Source organism: Enhydra lutris, unplaced genomic scaffold (assembly GCF_002288905.1).
Source record: "Enhydra lutris kenyoni isolate GAN:26980312 unplaced genomic scaffold, ASM228890v2 scaffoldscaffold9, whole genome shotgun sequence".
Classification (NCBI taxonomy): Eukaryota; Metazoa; Chordata; class Mammalia; order Carnivora; family Mustelidae; genus Enhydra; species Enhydra lutris.
The window spans coordinates 75,071,674-75,089,219 of NW_019154093.1; the positions used below are offsets into that span (position 1 = coordinate 75,071,674).

At 35.6% G+C, this 17,546-nt stretch overlaps 1 protein-coding gene across 5 annotated transcripts in view; it reads left to right on the forward strand.

Annotated features, from left to right (window-relative positions):
* The window catches only part of LOC111143467 (choline/ethanolamine phosphotransferase 1), a 36,816-nt gene extending 19,915 nt beyond the window's left edge, over window positions 1-16,901 (forward strand). For all 5 annotated transcript variants that reach the window (XM_022497232.1, XM_022497228.1, XM_022497229.1 and 2 more), the window contains 5 exons: window positions 7,111-7,195; window positions 13,854-13,985; window positions 14,667-14,825; window positions 15,342-15,467; window positions 16,064-16,901. In XM_022497232.1, coding sequence (XP_022352940.1) covers window positions 7,111-7,195; window positions 13,854-13,985; window positions 14,667-14,825; window positions 15,342-15,467; window positions 16,064-16,183 — 622 coding nt within the window. In that variant the 3' untranslated portion in view covers window positions 16,184-16,901. The remainder of the gene's footprint in view (window positions 1-7,110; window positions 7,196-13,853; window positions 13,986-14,666; window positions 14,826-15,341; window positions 15,468-16,063) is intronic.
* The last annotated feature ends 645 nt before the right edge of the window (window positions 16,902-17,546 follow it).

A 17,546-nucleotide genomic window follows, 5' to 3' on the forward strand; every position in this document is an offset into this window, starting at 1 on the left:
GATTATTTGGCAAGTAGTATTCACTACTTAGGTAATTAAGAGTTGACTCTGTTTTTAGTTCTGGTGTTACCAGCTCCCTATTAACAAGTTATTTATTCAGTTTGTTACAGTTAGAATTTTTAAACTTTTCTACTATTTTAATTTGGGTAAGAAATATACATGTTTGCATAAGGATAGTAATAGTACTGTATAAATTGTATCATTGAATCTTTACATGTTGTTATATGGGTAATGCTACCTTCTAAATCTGTTTTTGCTACCTGTAAGGCTCTTTGGCAAAAGCTCTGAGTAAAGTTATTTTGAAATGTTTGTTTCCTTATGCATAGATTCGATGTTACAGAGTCCCAGATCATAATTATAATATGCCAGCTTCTCACAGGAACCCTGGGACCTTGGTTCTGGAACTTCACGGTAACTGCTAGAATATTCATGCTGTCCAATGAACAGTGGCGTGAACTCAGTAAAGACAGCACCTTTGTCATGCACAGAGTAATTGAAATGTAAAAAATAAAAAGCCTTCTGGTGGTATTTCACAGACAAACAGGTTAATAGAAAATAATTTTAATATATATAGGGCAATAAAAATCCACCCTATTAAAATTTTTTGAAAATAATATTCTGGTGATTTGATGCTAAAAAAATTCTCTCTCACCTACTATATCTAATACAATTTTTGCTCTATGTAATATTTTTTTTAAAACAGATACCTTTCCACCATTAAATAGATTTTTTTTTTATATTTATATTTTGAAAACAGAATAAAGCAAGCAGAATTTCCCTTTAGATAAATAAGTTGAGGGGACTCTTAACAGTAGTAGGAGAGATTCTGTGTATTCTCTTAAATCCTTTAGAATATGTTCTTTAAGCAATCTAATACCACTTCTGCTTCTGTTTTCAATGATCTTCATTTTTTAGAAAATTAATGCTTGAAGCTATTCTCATTTCTATTTGTATTGTTTATTGTTTTCTTCTCTTAGTTGTGCTTTAAAACTAGTGTTCTTTGCTTTTCATGTTACTTTAGCCATCTTTTGAATACCCTCCTTTTTCAGGTTTGGTTTGTTTTTAATAAACACATATTTCCTTAGTTAATGCTGAGGGAATAACCTCTCCTTTTTCTCTCATATTAGAATTGTAATTTTGACCTTAAGAATTCTAAAAATTCAGAAAGATTTATTAGAAAATGGTTTTCCAGTAGAATAGCCAAGAATCCTTCACACTTCAGTATGAAAGGTTTACTCCCAAGAAAAATAGAGCTTAAATTCCATTTATTTTGCATTCACAGAGCATTGGGGAACTGTTCATGTGGACACCTACAGATCATTCTAGCAATACAAGGCTGCATTAGGTTTCCTGTATTGAATCCCCATGCCCAAAAATGTTTCAGTAATGTGGTAGAAATAGTTAAAGTCTAGTAGCAGAGTTCTTTTCTGAAAAGTATCTTGTAGCATTGTAAATCCATTTAATCAGTGGTGGTAGTGACGTCTTTGGGGACAGATTAATAATGAGGAGTAGTCTAAATCTTCCCCCCCACACACAAAATAAGCTTAGAATTTGGAAAATACTGAGAAGTACTCTAGGCATGATTTAGAAGCAAAACAAAAAGCCATTTTTATTTGAATTCACAATGTATTTGCATAATTATTTGTGGGAGTCCTTCCTAGGGTGGAATAATGTGCATAGTTCAGAATGTGTCACTGTTTAGCACCCCTCTACCCATAACCTGTCTTCTGGTACTTTCTTCAAAGACCTGAAACTTTACACTCACTGCAGTTGTCTAGATTTCTAATTTTTGATGGCTCATTTATGATTATTATTAGTTACACTCACCAAAGGTCTTTTTTCCCGTGTTCTTAGTGAAAATACTCAGAGTATTGACCATATTACTTTCACCTTGTTTGTTTCTGATAACAAAGTACCTGTATTTATAAAGCCTTCCTATTAAAATGTTTATAGAAACTAATGCATTTAAATTTTAACATCCTGAAAAATATTTTGGAAATACATTCTTTTATCAATTGCTAACTTGCACAGATTTGCTTTTAATATTTGTTGCTTTGATTTGATCATTGAAATGAGACTGTCATATGTTTCTTTGTGGGTTGTTCTTTTCTTTCTTTTTTTTTTTTTTTTTTTTTTTTTACAAAGTTCAGGGGGAAATAAGCCTAAGAAAGAGTTAGTTGTTCATTATATTTTGTTTCCAGTTAATTTATTAGCATTTAAACTTCCTATTCTGTTGCTTTTGTTTTCTACCAATTTAAGGAAAGTTGTGTTAGTATGTAAGAAGCATCATCTTATGTGGGCTCCTTAGTGATAAAAAGTTAAAAACTTAGGACAGATTTTACCCCAATTGATCAGCAAACTAAAGAGTTTTAGCACTATTGTAGGTACAACACTTCCAATTTCTTGGAAAAGTCAGTTAACCTCATCTGTAAAATGGTGGCAGTAGTTCTGCCTCCTCATCTGTAAAATGGGGGCAGTAGTTCTGCCTCCTGGGATAGTTGTGAAGATTAAGAGTCAAAATGTAATGTGTTATCTATCATGTCTGGTGTATAGTGTTTGTTACCACTATTATTATATTAATTTTAAGACCTGTGTTAGTAATTCCCTACAGTTTCCAGATTTCTTCCAGAATTCATTGTGCTAGGAAGAGTAGGTCCATGATCCCTTCCTTTAACTCCATCAACATTATTACTAAAGAGGTGAGAAGACTCTCCTAATTCTTCCATTTCCAAGGATGTAAGGGTCTGCTGTTCCCTTAAATGTGAGACCTGAATTTTAGTTCCTCTTAGAGGACTGACTTTGTTTTAGCCTTTGGGTGTTTTTGTCTTCCTATTCAAAAACCACTGGATGGGTTACTGTTGTTTGTGGTTTTTAGTCTTCTCAAATAATCGAAAGATCCATGTAATAATTCATGTGGTAGATAATACGGTTTTAAATAATTCAGCTTATCTCAAAAATAGATGCTTAGACTTTCTCTGTATGTACCACTTGATTTTAAAATGTAGTTATCATTCACTTGTCTGGTTAATGTTACTTAACATTTAGCTTGCCATGCCCAGTTTGTCCATTATCAAGGGTAGGAAGCCAAATATTGGAAGGGAGTATGATCAATTTCTAGACCACTCTTCATTGCAGTCTACCAAGATTTCACTCCACCCATGCTGTTTCTGGTATATAAGTATTCTGGTTATGTATAACCTCCTTAGAACTTCAAATCCATTTATAGATACTTGCAAATCTGTAGTTAATAACAATCTAATTCTTGAATTGGATTCCAGACACCCTCAGTGAATGTCTTTTCAAACAAAATTCTTCTTTTTAAATAATAAATAGCTCACAAGTCAAGTCTTACCAATCTGGGGTTGTTTGATGTTATGAATTTAACCCTAGTGCAAATTCTGTGTTAACCAAGGTAATAGCCAACCCAAATTATAACACAATTATATTTACTTACTATGTGTGGTTTAACAAACAAATTATGTTTGCAAATTAGCTGCAAATATATCTCTGAATGCATATGTTACATGTACAAGAAAAATAAACTTGTCGTATTTCTGATATTAGAGTGGAAATACATAAAACATTCTGGGAAAAGATGGTTAACATGCTTACCGACTTTCACAGAATGTCAGTTAAATCCCTTTACATACCTCAGTTATTCCAGAGTCTTGTTGGGATTCAAACCAAATGCATTTGTTAGGTATCTCACTAAACACTGAAAAATAAAAAACTCAAAATAGGAATTTTCTTCATAATTAGTTAACTTAGGTAGTTTGGGGTTGTTACACCCCTGAGTCACATTTTAAACCTGTAGTTCTGATGTAATAACTGATCTAGGCTGCCTTTCTTTTGGGATGAAGGCCCCGTGAGTTCTTCTGTCCAACTAGAGAGTTTCTGTTCACTGGTTAGAAGTTAAAATTATTCATATTCATTTAAGATACCTTGATCTCTTTACCTCTTCATTCAATAGACCATTGAGACTTCGGAGTGTTGACCCCAGAGGATTTATTATGAATATTCAAAGTTATTTTGAGTGCCACATGAGAGCCTTCCCACCAGAAGAATGAGGGAGCTCAGTCTCCACAACTGACTTGCTTCTTTCCCTTTGTCTTCTGTGGCAGCTATCGGTAATCAGAATGTTGCTTATTGCTGGCTTGTGGTAGCAATTTAGTTGGATTTTACACAGCAGTTGAGGAAGTTCCTTTTGTACTTTGATAACCTGTGCTACAATAAATTGGAAATAAATTATTTAAAGCAGTACCATTCAGGATATTCAAATACCTTCATGGTTACAGAAAATTAAGTATATTATCAGTAGATTATCCCCCTCAGAAACTTTTAGGTTGTGGAAATCTAATGCTGTAGAGACCTGTTTTCCCATAGGTCTTGTAAAAGAAATCACTCTGGTGTTTTGGGTGCTGTTGTACCATATATTCTTTGTATCTTGAAGGGCTTATTTTTGGTATAGTTATGGAGGATGATTTTTTTGTTTGTTTTTTGAGTAGTCCCAACATTTGGGAATTTTATCACCTATGTTATTATTCTGAAAATAATAATAAGGAAGTGACTACAGAAATGCCAGATTCCTGCCTTTCCTTAACAGTCTTCCTTCGGGATAACTGTCTTTCTTCCCCAGCTGAGAGGAGTGAAATGAGCCCTGTCCAAATATATGTTACAATAAGTTCAGCCCACACTAAGACTTCTTAGTGGAAAGGTGGGAAGGTGAACTGCCACATAACCAGCTCTTTCCTTAATAGAATCATTGACTTTTTCGTTCATTGTTAATAGCTTCTGCCTCCTATCCCCTAAGCTTGCTCAGTTCCTGCCTATGGGGAGGCCTCTTACTGCACCTTTTAGATTGACAGTCAAGATTAGAGCCACACCTCCAGGAGCAGTGATAGGCAGTTCTCCTGATTCAGAGCAGGAGGGGCTCATCCAGGAGTACTGAGTATTCCTCTAAATCAGATAAGCAAACAGGAAAAAATATTCTTAACTACCTACAACTGGTAAGTAAGCTTTCCTGAGCTCTCCCTCCTAACATTAAGGCATTGTTGATCTAAATACAATGACAGTATCTGGATGGGTTTGAAAAGTCTATCTTCCAAAATTTCCGAACAAGCTAATCCATAAAATTTTACCTAGGAGTCCCATTTGGGGCTTTGTAAAGGTCTTTCATGTTTCCTATTCTCTTTTACATTCATCCAAGGTACAAAGATTAATTGCATGAGGTTCCCTCCATTTTTATTTTGTAATTCTATACTTCTGGCCCTTCCCCTCCCAAAAGGCTACTTCATATATCCAGCAAAATGTTGTAAGATGTCTGCCCTCCTCCACCCAAGACAGAGTCGATCATCTTTGACACCTGCTTAGTCTCCTGAATCTGCTACTGAGTGTAATTCCCCTTATTGGCAACACCACTCATCAGGTCAGCTCTACAGATTCTTTTTAGCCTAATTCAGTCCATTTTTTCCCCCAATAAATGTGTATTTAAAGAGAACTACATCACTATTTGTTTGCAACTTAATAAGCTTCTGTTCAAAAAACATTCTTGAGCAAAGAAAGCTCAATTTTTTTAGTTGTGAGAGACTGGTTTCAGGTTAGTATTTATTATGGGCATGAAAGCTTACATATCTAGCTCATGTTATATGTTTTAAGTGTCAATTTTAGAAATAGGGGTTTCATTCTACTCTGGGAATTGAATCCCCTTACTGTTGATATCTATTTTTCTTAGACTAATTTTTTAAAAATTTGTCTTCTTAATAGATTATTCACTTCATTTAAAACTAACATAAAAAAGGTATGCAGTGTATGGTCTCCTTCCCATCCTCATCTCCCAGCTGTCCATTCCCACACTGTCCTCTTGAATAGGTAACCACTGTTCTTAGTTTGTAATGTATCCTTCCAGAAATTTGTTATGTAATTGCTGGCAAAAATATATATATATATTATTTTCCTTTTTTACACAAAAAAGATACCATTTGTACACTCTGCAGCATTCCTTTTCACCTAATATATCTTTGATATTTTTCAATATCACTATGTAGGGAGCTGCCCACTCCTTTTTTAAGAACTACCAAATATTCCATTGTATGGAAGTATCAGAGTTTCTGTAACTATTCCCTCACTGAGGGCTATTTTAAAAATTTTTCCTATTATAAATAATGCTGTAATAAATAACCTTGTGTAAACATTTTGTGCAATCATATCTCTAAGATAAGTTCTGAAAATTTAGTTTGGGATCCAATAATCTGAGAATGATGATTTCAAGATTATACAAAGTGCTAGTCTATAGAAGGAAAGGAATACCAGTTTGTGCTTTGCTCCTCAGTCTTTTTGTCCATATTCTTTTTTTTTTTTTTTTTCAGACTTTCAGACTTCTAATTTCTACTGCCCTGTTTTTGTACCAGGTTTGTCTTTTCTTGACTCTAAGATCATTTTCAGCAACCTCAAAACTAATTCTTGGCTGCTTTCAGTTCTTCTTTCCAGAAATCTTAGGGTAGTTGACCTAAGGATAAGAATTTGATTAAGAATTGAGTGAAAAAAATTTTTTTTCAAACCCCCTACCATGGAAGGCATTAACTGAATGTAACTAAAGGGCAGTAAATTTTGTAAGATATCAGTGATAATGTTATTTTTGTAAAAACTCACCATTTCCTTCACTTGGTATTACAAAGCACTTGTTTCAAGATTTCATATTTTATAGCAGTACAATGCAGTCCTCTCTGCTTGAGACTCGAAATTTAATACACACATATCCTGCCCAACCCCTTTTTTCTTGTTTCTTGGTTTTTTTTGTTTGTTTGTTTGTTTTTATATTTTTGGTGGGAAAGGTGAAGCTATAGTTTCAGCCCAACTTCAATGAGTCAGAAATTTCCTATGGAAAGGAGGGGTTTTTATTGCTCTGTGAAATTCATCAAATTAAATTAAAAGCCTCTGGATTTTATTTGATTTTACTCATAACAAATTTTTGACACCTCCTTTTCCCCTCTCCTCAATATTTGAGATTTTTTTCTATTGTGCATGATAGAGGAATGCTGCTAAGCTTGCAAGTAATTAACTTGAAATTGTTTTGAGTAATTCTGCTTTTTTGGCTTTTTTGTACCTAATCAGAATTGATGTGACTGAAGTGCAAATCTTCATAATAATCATGCATTTGCTGGCAGTGATTGGAGGACCACCTTTTTGGCAATCTATGGTAACTTTGTTCACATTGTGTATCCCATGTAATGCATGTTGTCTTTCACTTGTGTTTTCCAGTATAGGATAATCCAGTTAAAGGGTGATATGTAAAATTATTTTATTCTTTATGAAAATGAAAAACCACAGCAATGGTAGGACACAAACTTCTCTTTAGGGCATGGTGAATTTTATTACTTGGAGTTAGGTGGTACATTAGGTCCGTTCCAGGGCTATTGTTTTTGAAGGGTATTTCAATTATTATTTGTTGTCCCGTTTTACATCTGAGGAAACAGCAGGTGGTATAACAACTTAACCAAAGATAAGGTGAGACTTTTTTCTCTCTTTCTGAGCAATATGAGTCTACTTGTTTTTCTGTCATATGCTTAAAGCTGAATAACAAATTTGGGGTAGTAGATAAACTAGCCCCAAAACAGAACAAATGCTTACTGAAATTATGCCATAGAATTGTTTCAGCAAGCCAGGACTTTGATTTTCAACCTGACCTATATACACAAATTTTTTTTCCGCAAATTTCTGAAAGAGGGAACATAATATATATAATATGTGGGCCAAGACTTAGGAACCAGACTGCCTGAGTTCGATCAGGCCCTGCTGCCTGTTATGTGAACACCATCTGTTATTCAACTCTCTGTGGCTGAGTTTCCTCCTCTGTAAAATGAGGACAATCACAGTACTTATTTCATAGTGTTATTCTTTTTTGTTAAATGAGTAATGCATGTAAAGCCTTTAGAACAGTGTGTATCTAGAATCAGTGAAAGCCGTTCTTACGGTTGCAACTTTTCCTTCCAGATTTGAGTCACAGTCGTTTGTAAGCCCTGGTCTAGGTAATTGCTGATTAGTACCAACACCACTTCAGAATTTACAGTTCATTTGGTGTCATCTCACCAAAAGATGTACTACTCCCAAACAAACAATTCTTAAAAAAAAAAAAAAAAAAAAAAAAAGTCAGATTGATTTTAGGGTATAAGGGAATTGACTGAACAAGATCTTTCCCACACTTGATTCACTTTATGATGGTAAATTAGCTACCTGAGGAGGTGTAGTTGACATACTTCCCTGTATGTTCATCACCAGAAATTGTTTAATGCCTTTTGTTGGGAGGATAGGGTTGTGAGGAGGGAGGAGATAAAGGAATAAAAATAATCCATAGTCAACCAGGAAAATTCTGAAACTATCCAGTTATGTATATAATATCATTCAAATTCACATCTTTCCTACACATTAGTCTCAAAAGCCAGTAGGGTCTTTAGTGAAATCTAAGATATATTCTAGTGAAATCTGAGGTCTGTGGATAGAATATGGACATAGATACATAGAGATGAATAGATACAGAGAATTTTATTACTTTTACTCTCTACAGTTGACCCTGAACAACACAGGTTTGAACTATGAGGGTCCATTTATAAGGAAAAAAAAAAAATTTTTTTTTAAGGTTTTATTTATTTGTCAGAGAGAGAGAGAGAGAGCGAGCAAAGGCAGGCAGAGTGGCAGGCAGAGGCAGAGGGAGAAGCAGGCTCCCTGTCAAGCAAAGAGCCAGTTGTGGGACTTCATCCCAGGACACTGGGATCATGACCAGAGCCGAAGGCAGCTACTTAATCAACTGAGCCACCCAGGCATCCCACAAAAAAAATAATAATAATTTTTTTTATACAGTACAGTAAATGTATTTTCTTTATGATTTTCTTAATATCATTTTCTTTTCTCTAACATCCTTTACTGTAAGAATACAGTATATAATACATATACAAAATACGTGTTAATTTATTATGTTATCAGTAAGGCTTCTGGTCGGTAGTATGCTATTAGTAGTTCAGTTTTGAGGGGAGTCAAAAGTTATATGCAGATTTTCAACTGCATGGAGCTGGGGTGGGGTTTGAGCACTCCTAACCCTCATGTTATTTGAGGGTCAGTGTATGTTGACTTAAATTTTTTGTATCTCTTGACCATGTTGATTATTATGTTCATAGGCTTTGTGCTTTATACCAAAATCTCCCCTCTTCCAAAAATTTTTTAAGTATCTTAAACATGTATAAATTATCTGTAGAGTTTTGTCATACCAGTAACCAAAAAACTGATTTCTTGCTTGATCATTGGAAAACACGTCAGTGTTGGTTATATACACCTGATTATCCTTATCAGTATGGAAATACATAAAGCATTGCAAATGAAGTTACAGGCTATACACACATCCTTTTTTTTTTTTAAGAGAGAAAAGGTGTAAGATGGGGGGAGGGGCAGAAGGAGAGAGGATCTTTATTTTTAGAGTGTGTGAGGAGAAAGAGAGAGAGTGCACTATTGTTGTGGGGGGACAGATGGACAGAGAGAATCCCAAGCAGGCTCTACGCCCAGCAGCCAGCTCAACTCAGGGCTTGATCTCACGACCCTGATATTATGACCTGAGCCAAAATTAAGAATCAGACACTTAACTGACTGAGCCCCTATATATCCCTATTTCTTTAGGTGGTGTCTGGCAGTGAATTTGCTTCAAGTGCACTTGTTACCTTTTTTACTAGGATTTATATCAATGTACTTAACAGAATGATTTTTTTTCTTTCAAAAGGATCAAATATTTTGTCCTATCTTTATTGATAATTAAATAATATAATCATCCTTTTTTATTATATATTTTAAAAAGTAACCTTAGTTACTGTCAGATCCAAGACTGAAAATCCCCAGGCCCAGCAATCCAGTTCCAGTAGTAGTGAGGTTAGGTTGCAGTAGGGAGACAGATTCCCTTTGTCTTAGTGTAACTGGCCCTACTTTTACCATCATTAAGCTGAAAGGGAAGGGCCTGATTCTCTGGTGATGTTTGGAGGCTCAGAGAAATATTGTGTACTTTGAGCTATTACCAGTACGGATTCCCATAATTGGCCTCAGACCACTGTATTTTTTTCTTTTTACGTAGCCCATAATTCATCATTGAATGTGGTGTTTCAAATGGCATTATGTTAGTTTAGGAAGGATTACATGTAATACTCTGACTTACTTGTGTTCCAGAATGGAGGAAAGATACCAGTTTAGGGCCCAGATGTGAAATCTTCGTCTCTTTTGAAGTTGAAGGCATAAAATGGAAATTGGTTTCCAAATCATCATTAAAAGTCTTCTACTGATAGTTAGGAAGCAGATTTTTGGTAACAAACAAAAACAGTACAAATGTTTTCATATAGCTGATTCCAAAAGGTCAGCTGTTTTGCAAAGATAAGTGATTTATATCTGCTGTTTATGAATTACTCATTTTTTGCTGCTGCTTTTTTTTTTTTTTTTTTTTTTTTCTTCAGAGAAGGTGGGTTTTTACCAAAGTCTGTAATTAGTTCTGTTGGTTTTTGGTTGGTTATTTTTTGTGGGTTTTTTTTTTTTTGAAGGAAAAATTATTTTCATGCACAAAAGTCAGTGCACAAGTTAACACATTACAAGACACAAAACAACAGTCCATAATATGTGGATTTTCTGTATTGCTTTCCTGAAAGAGTATATATTCTTTTGGAATGTCTTGAAACTATCTTTTATCATATCACTCTTTTTTTTTTTTTTTTTTTAAGGAGAATCTCATCACTTTGAAAGGGACCCACATGTAATCCCCTCATGGTTACTTTCACTGATGTTTGATTCTTTTAAATGTAGTAGTTTATTAAATGTTTACTAAACCGTGAGATACCTTCTGGAATCCAGTTAAGGCAAGTCATGAAAGACTTCAGGTGAAGTTTCAGAATTCTTTAGGTAGAACTAAAGACTTACTATGTAGTGTAATTTATTTGTGTCTCATTCTTAAATTAAAAGACTGACAAAGTGCCCTTACACTTAAATAATTCAGACATGGTGATTTCTCTTAAACACTTGGTAGACATTGTAATCATTGTTCTATTAAATTTTGATGGAAATCGCTTATATTAAAAGTATTTACAGTCATTGCCACATTGTTTTGAAGACAGCTAATAGTATCTAATCTCAAAGTGATACATTATATTTCTGCTGAAATTTGCAAAGCGTATAAGAACATTTTATTATGCCCCTAAGAAAACTTGTCTTAACAAATTAGTAATTGATATTCTGTATTAATCCTGCTTTTCCATCTCTAACCTTGTTTAAGATGAATTAGATGGGATGATACTATTTAAACGCATAATGTGGTAGCATGAATCCAGAGGCTTTTCCCCTGGCTATAGAGCAGACACCATGACTCAAGGTCTAAAAGACCCAGAGCTCTGATAAAGGTGTTTTCAATGTAGCTTTCTTGCTATTTCTGTAGAGTAAATGCTGGGGGTTGCTTTAGAGGAGTTCCAAGAGGAGGAAGACAGAAAAGGAAAGATTGAGAAAGATAGAATGTGCCCACCCTCCTCGATCTTGGGTGGGAGGTGAAAATGGCAACAATTTTAGAGCTTTTTATAAATGGTTCAGTTGGTGCTGAGTTTTAAGGGATTGCCTGGTGAGCCTTGGGATTCCTCTCATTCTAGCTTTCCCTTCACTTTGCCTTAGATTTTCTCGTAGCTAACATCCTTTTTCTTCTTAATATGAGGGTAAGATCTGTCTTCATATTCTCCCATAACAGTAAGACTGCATAGAGAGTAAGAGAAAGGGAGATCTTAATCTTCATTCAACAAGTGTATATTGAGCACTTATAATAAGCATGGCTGTAGAGAGAATATAAAAATCAGTACAAACAAAATCCTACACTCAGGAGCTTATGGTTTGGTATATATAGCTATCCTATATGAAGGAAGTGGAGAGGGTCCTAAGAATGCTTATGATACCTTCCTCCTAAGTCTGTAGCTTGCTTATGTTGTGGCTCAGGCCATTTACTAATTTGCCTGGCTTCTTTAATATTTCTATGTATTCTTTCTTCTTTCAACAGGCAAGAGTTTCCATTTACCTAAAAGCATTTTCACCAAATTTTAATTATAGTTGTAGTAGTATTATGGCACAGATTACTGCTACACCAGGGTTGGCACTCATGTGATATCCTGGCCCTAACACAGGCATACCTCTGTAATGGATTAATGCTTTGCTTCTTTTGAAATCTGAGGGAGTATAGTATTTCCCCCTTTGCCATACAGGTCCTTTGTCTCTGGGGGGAAAAGGAAACTAGCCAGGGTATTAAATTTAAGCCAGGTGCATCAGATTAAGATTGCAGTATCCCTAGTTTTCTGAACTAGAGCAGAAAAATCTCTTGGAGCTCGAAGGATCCCTGGTGTTGATTTTCTCCTTTACTGTAAACAAGTTTTGTTTTGGGCTGTTGGGTTTGGAAATGAATTAGGGAAGGAAGAAGACCATTTAGGATACTCCTTAAAGTTCTGGGCTTAATTTTTAATTTGACCTACTTCATTTTAGAAAACTAAACACTGCCATAGTACAGCTTGAAATTTGAACAGTTGATTACAGTTTTTTTTTAAGAGCTGCAGTTTTGCAAGAGGTCATAGAGCTGTGTAAACAAACTGAGTTCTTCAGAGTTTTGAAGAAATGGAGTATCTAAAGATAAAGATTTATGTCTACCAATTTTACTTGGGTTTTATGTGTACCAAAACAAGTAGGAAATGTGACATTTCCTATTTGGTTTTGAAATGGTATCCCTAAAAAGTATAAATAGCCCTAATTAAAATGTTTTCATTATAAGAACCCATTGCCTATTAAACCCTGTGGGCTTTTGGAATTTTATACCTGTGCTCATTTGTTTCTGTTAATAGAATATATCACTTTATGTTGCTTTATTTTCAACCCATATTGGACAAAATGTAAGCCTTCTTAAAAGCGGAATGAGAGGTGCAAAAAAGAAGAAAATCTTAAATGATTTTCAAAAATTAGTACAAATGTATTTCATTTGAAATGGTGGATATTGTGTTTGCAAGATTGAATACATTATCCCAATGCCCCCAGCACCCCCCCCTTACTTTAGGTAAATCAATCCTTGTTTTCAGTATACTACAAAGATACATTATTTGCTTATTCTGAAAAGGAAACTTAACATGTTAAAATTTTGGATACACAATTGTACCTGCTTTGATGTGCTTGACGTCTTTTTTGCCCTGTATATGAATGTCTCTCGGCTGCCCTCTGCATTTTCAAGCTGCTTGTATCCTAACAGTTGGGAGTTGGGAACTCTTCCGAGTACAACCTTCGTCTTCCATTCCCTAGTTTGCAGATTTTTTATGAGACTGAGGACTGAGCGCTACCTACTGTGCTAACGAGGCACCTAAGTTTGCAGATTTTTTTTAAAATCTAGTTGCAATTATTACTAGTCTTTTATGCTCCACACTTTCTCTCCCATAACAATTCATAACAAACTTCAGATTTGAATTCAGAGTTCCAAAAATGTACAGAGAGAAAAGCAAAGTACACTTCATTTATACAAAGTCCAGAAGACAGCCTGTTCCACTGTTGCCAGACTTCTGGGATTTAGTTGAGCTCTGCTTAGCTTGTGGCACAGATTAATGAAGTTGAATCAGTAATTTTTAAAAGTTGGTGTCAGAAGTGAGATTAATTTCTATATAACCTCTTCGCTTGGTTATATCGTTTATAATGGAAAGAGGGAAATGTTCGTTAAATATTTGCTAAACTGGAGGGAATTGAGGATATTTGGCATTATGAATCAAACATCTGTTGTATTTTTCTTATTTTAACTTGTATAGATTTTAATTGTTCTCTCTCTCTACCCATTAAAGATTCCAGTGCTGAATATTCAAATGAAAATTTTTCCTGCACTTTGTACTGTAGCAGGGACAATATTTTCCTGTACAAATTACTTCCGTGTAATCTTCACAGGTGGTGTTGGAAAAAATGGATCAACGATAGCAGTGAGTACATCTTAAGATTTCCAGCAATTGTTTATACCAGGACTTGGTTTTGTAATTGCTTTTTCATTTGAATTGTATGAAATACTAGTTAATTTAGAGTTTCTGCTTAGTTTTAAATAAAAGTGAGATCCAAAACTTCTCAGTTTTATCTGTACATGCATATGTTTATACACTTACATGCATTTCTTTGTGCATGCACACACAGACACATGCACATTTATACACGTACATGTGTTTAAAAGTATGATTGGGGGCACCTGGGTGGCTCAGTCGATTGAGCCCCTGGCTCTTAGTTTCAGCTCAGGTCATGATCTGGGGGTCCTGGGGTCAAGTCCTGTATCAGGTTCCACACTCGGCATGGAGTCTGCTTGATATTTCTCTCTCTGTCTCCCTCTGCCACTTCCCCACTTGTGCTCTCTCAAAATAAATTTAAAAGTAAAGAGAACTATGATCTGCTTTGTAAAATAAACCTGGTTGTGTAAGTAAAATCCTCAGTTTGGGCCTAACCAGCCCTGCTGTTGCTTTCTTCATTAGCTGGTCTGGTATTCAGTTACAGATACTGCTGGCTGGCAGGCACCGTGAGGTTCTTAAAAATTTGAGCTGATCTGCCTTAAGCAGATCCAAGTAGTATCTGACAGTATTGCGTGTTGTTAATCCCTCTCCTCTCTTTACTCTGCACAGGGAACAAGCGTCCTCTCTCCTTTTCTCCATATTGGATCAGTGATTACGCTAGCTGCAATGATCTATAAGAAATCGGCAGTTCAGCTTTTTGAAAAGCATCCCTGTCTTTATATACTGACATTCGGTTTTGTATCTGCTAAAATCACTAATAAGCTTGTGGTAAGCACCAGAGTTTTTATTTGTTTTGTTTTTAACATTCATCTTGGTTTGGTTTTATGGCCCTAGTTTTTATTCCACAGCTTTCCAGTCAGTTCTAGAGTTTGCTCTCCTCCATCAACATGGGAGCCATTTTTCTCTTTGAAGCTACAGCTTGACATTACCAGAAGCTCCGTGGACCTCCGCCTGGACCGCTGCATGGACCTCCGCAGCACTTCTTTCTACTGCAGCTTAATTTGGTGCTTTAGTTTATGTGCCTTCTCCAGTCTTAGTCTGTACACTCAAGGCTCTTTATGAAACGCATCTTTTGGGGGGCCTTGCTACGTGGGCTGTCCCTTAGGTGTATAGCTCTTACCCATACTTCTTGTCAGTTTTATAGTTTTGGAAATGCAACTTTTTATTAAGTATTGCTAAATAATTCTTGAAACTTGCGATTTGAGCACAAACCTGATTTACTGTGTAGCACACGGTAGCTCTAGCATGAAAGCGCCTGCATCATGGTTTCTCTTTCATTTGCAGGTGGCTCACATGACTAAAAGTGAAATGCATTTGCTCGACACAGCTTTCATAGGCCCAGCACTTTTGTTTCTGGACCAGTATTTCAACAGCTTTATTGATGAATATATTGTACTTTGGATTGCCCTGGTAAGTATTGTACTGTGTCCTATTTCATGATTCGGAAGCCACTTGTTTTCTTGTTTCTGTCGGCCAGTCCTGAAAGATAGATCATATAATTATCATGATTTGGTATGCCAGAAAGAACACAATTAGGGGACTTGGCAAGAGTGCCTTGTGGCTTCGTCTTTGAGCCATTTTTTTCATTATTCTTATTAGTCCTGCCTTCGTCAGGGCTCAGAAACTCCAGATTTCTGACTAAAGTAGGAACTGACAAATTATGTCTTGTGGGCCAGTGACCTGTTTCTGTAAATAAAGTTTTATTGGAACACAGCCATGGCCATTCATTTCTGTATTGTCTGTGGCTGCTTTCGTACTAGCATGGCAAAGTTGAGCAGTTGAAATGAAGACAAAGCCTAAAATATTTACTGTCTTTTTGAAAAAGAGTTTAATGATCCTTAGTGTAAAGGGAAAACCCTTGAGGAAATGAAGTTATTAAATCATATGGAGTTGAAGTCAAATCTGAAAAGGGAAGAAAGTCAGAGAAGCCCATCCTTTTTACTTTCAGGAAGCTTAGGGATGGCCTAAGAAGGTCCTGAGAATCTAACAGTGTCTCTTCTTTCCAGGTCTTCTCTTTCTTTGATTTGATCCGCTACTGTGTCAGTGTTTGCAATCAGATTGCGTCTCACCTGCACATACATGTCTTCAGAATCAAGGTCTCTGCAGCTCATTCTAATCATCATTAATGATGTTAACTCGGTGTTATATAGGAACCTTGTGTTTTCTGCAGGAAAGAATCCAAACATATTGAGGAGAATGGGGTGGATAAGAACAAATATATTTATAATAATCAATGTTGTATAACTTTTCGTTATCAGTAACACTCCTTAACTATCCTGTGTGAGAATGGGAATTTCAAGTTCCATCCTGTAATTGTACATGTTGTCATACAGGGTTTGGCCCAAGGAAGCATGCAGGAAAATTTGCCATGTGTTTGTAATTATCCTGGATTCAGAATAAAATTGTCCTGGGGAGCAGATCCCCAGTGGTGGAGATTTCTAATGTAGAATATTTGCAGGCCAAAAGATGGTTGCTTTATAATTTTAACAAATCATCATCTTTTAGTGACGTCCTTGTTTCGTGTCTTCTCAGGCTTTCTTTAACTAAGGAGCTCAGCTTATGGCACATATCCCACGAGCTTGTGAGATGGAATTAGTGATAAAGACCTTGAATTTGGATTGAAAGGTTTCCTATCTTTACATTGTTGAGGAAGTCATTATTTTATTGCTCAAGAAATGGTATCTCTCATGGGCTTGGGAAATCCTGTTAGCATGCAGAATAATGTGGTAACTTTGTTGATCCATTTTATTTTTCTAAATAAATATATGACCTGAAAGCCAGCCTTTTTCTCAATTTTATTCAGTGGAAAGATAACTAAGTTTTGATGTCATTTTTTAAAATTCAAGCAAAATTTATTTCTCTTCTTTAATAAATAAGGAAATTCGGTCAGCTGCTTTGTCATTATGTGTCCTGCGATCTTTCTATTTTGTTGAAGTTGTTTAACTCAAAACCTAGGAGAACTAAAAAACAGAAAACAAAAAAATGAAACATAGGAGAACTGTTCATTTTTCCTCTCAATAAGTTTTGTTGTTGTTGTTGTTGTACTTGTCACCCTTTTGATTATGGCTTTTTTTTTAAAGGCTGTATCATTAATTTTTATGTATTTATTTTTAAAGATTTGTTTGTTTGTTTGTTTGTTTAAAAGAGAGAGCACAAGCAAGGGGAACAGAAGAGGGAGAGGCAGAAGCAGGCTTCCCACTGAGCAGGGAGCCCGACTCGAGACTTGATCCCAGAACCCAAGGATCATGACCTGAGCTGAAGGCAGATGCTTAACCAACTGAGCCACCTAGGCACCCTAAGATTATGTCTTTTAGGAATCTCAGGACTTTCTCCCAAATTTTCAAGAAGAGAGGCTTAGGCCTCTCTGGGCAGTTATTGAAAAGTTGTACTCCTGTTCTGGCTCCTCAGTATACTATAGTTTGAAATGAGAACCAGATATCTCCATTAACTATAATCCAGATCTGTTTCCATGGTATGTAGATAGTACAG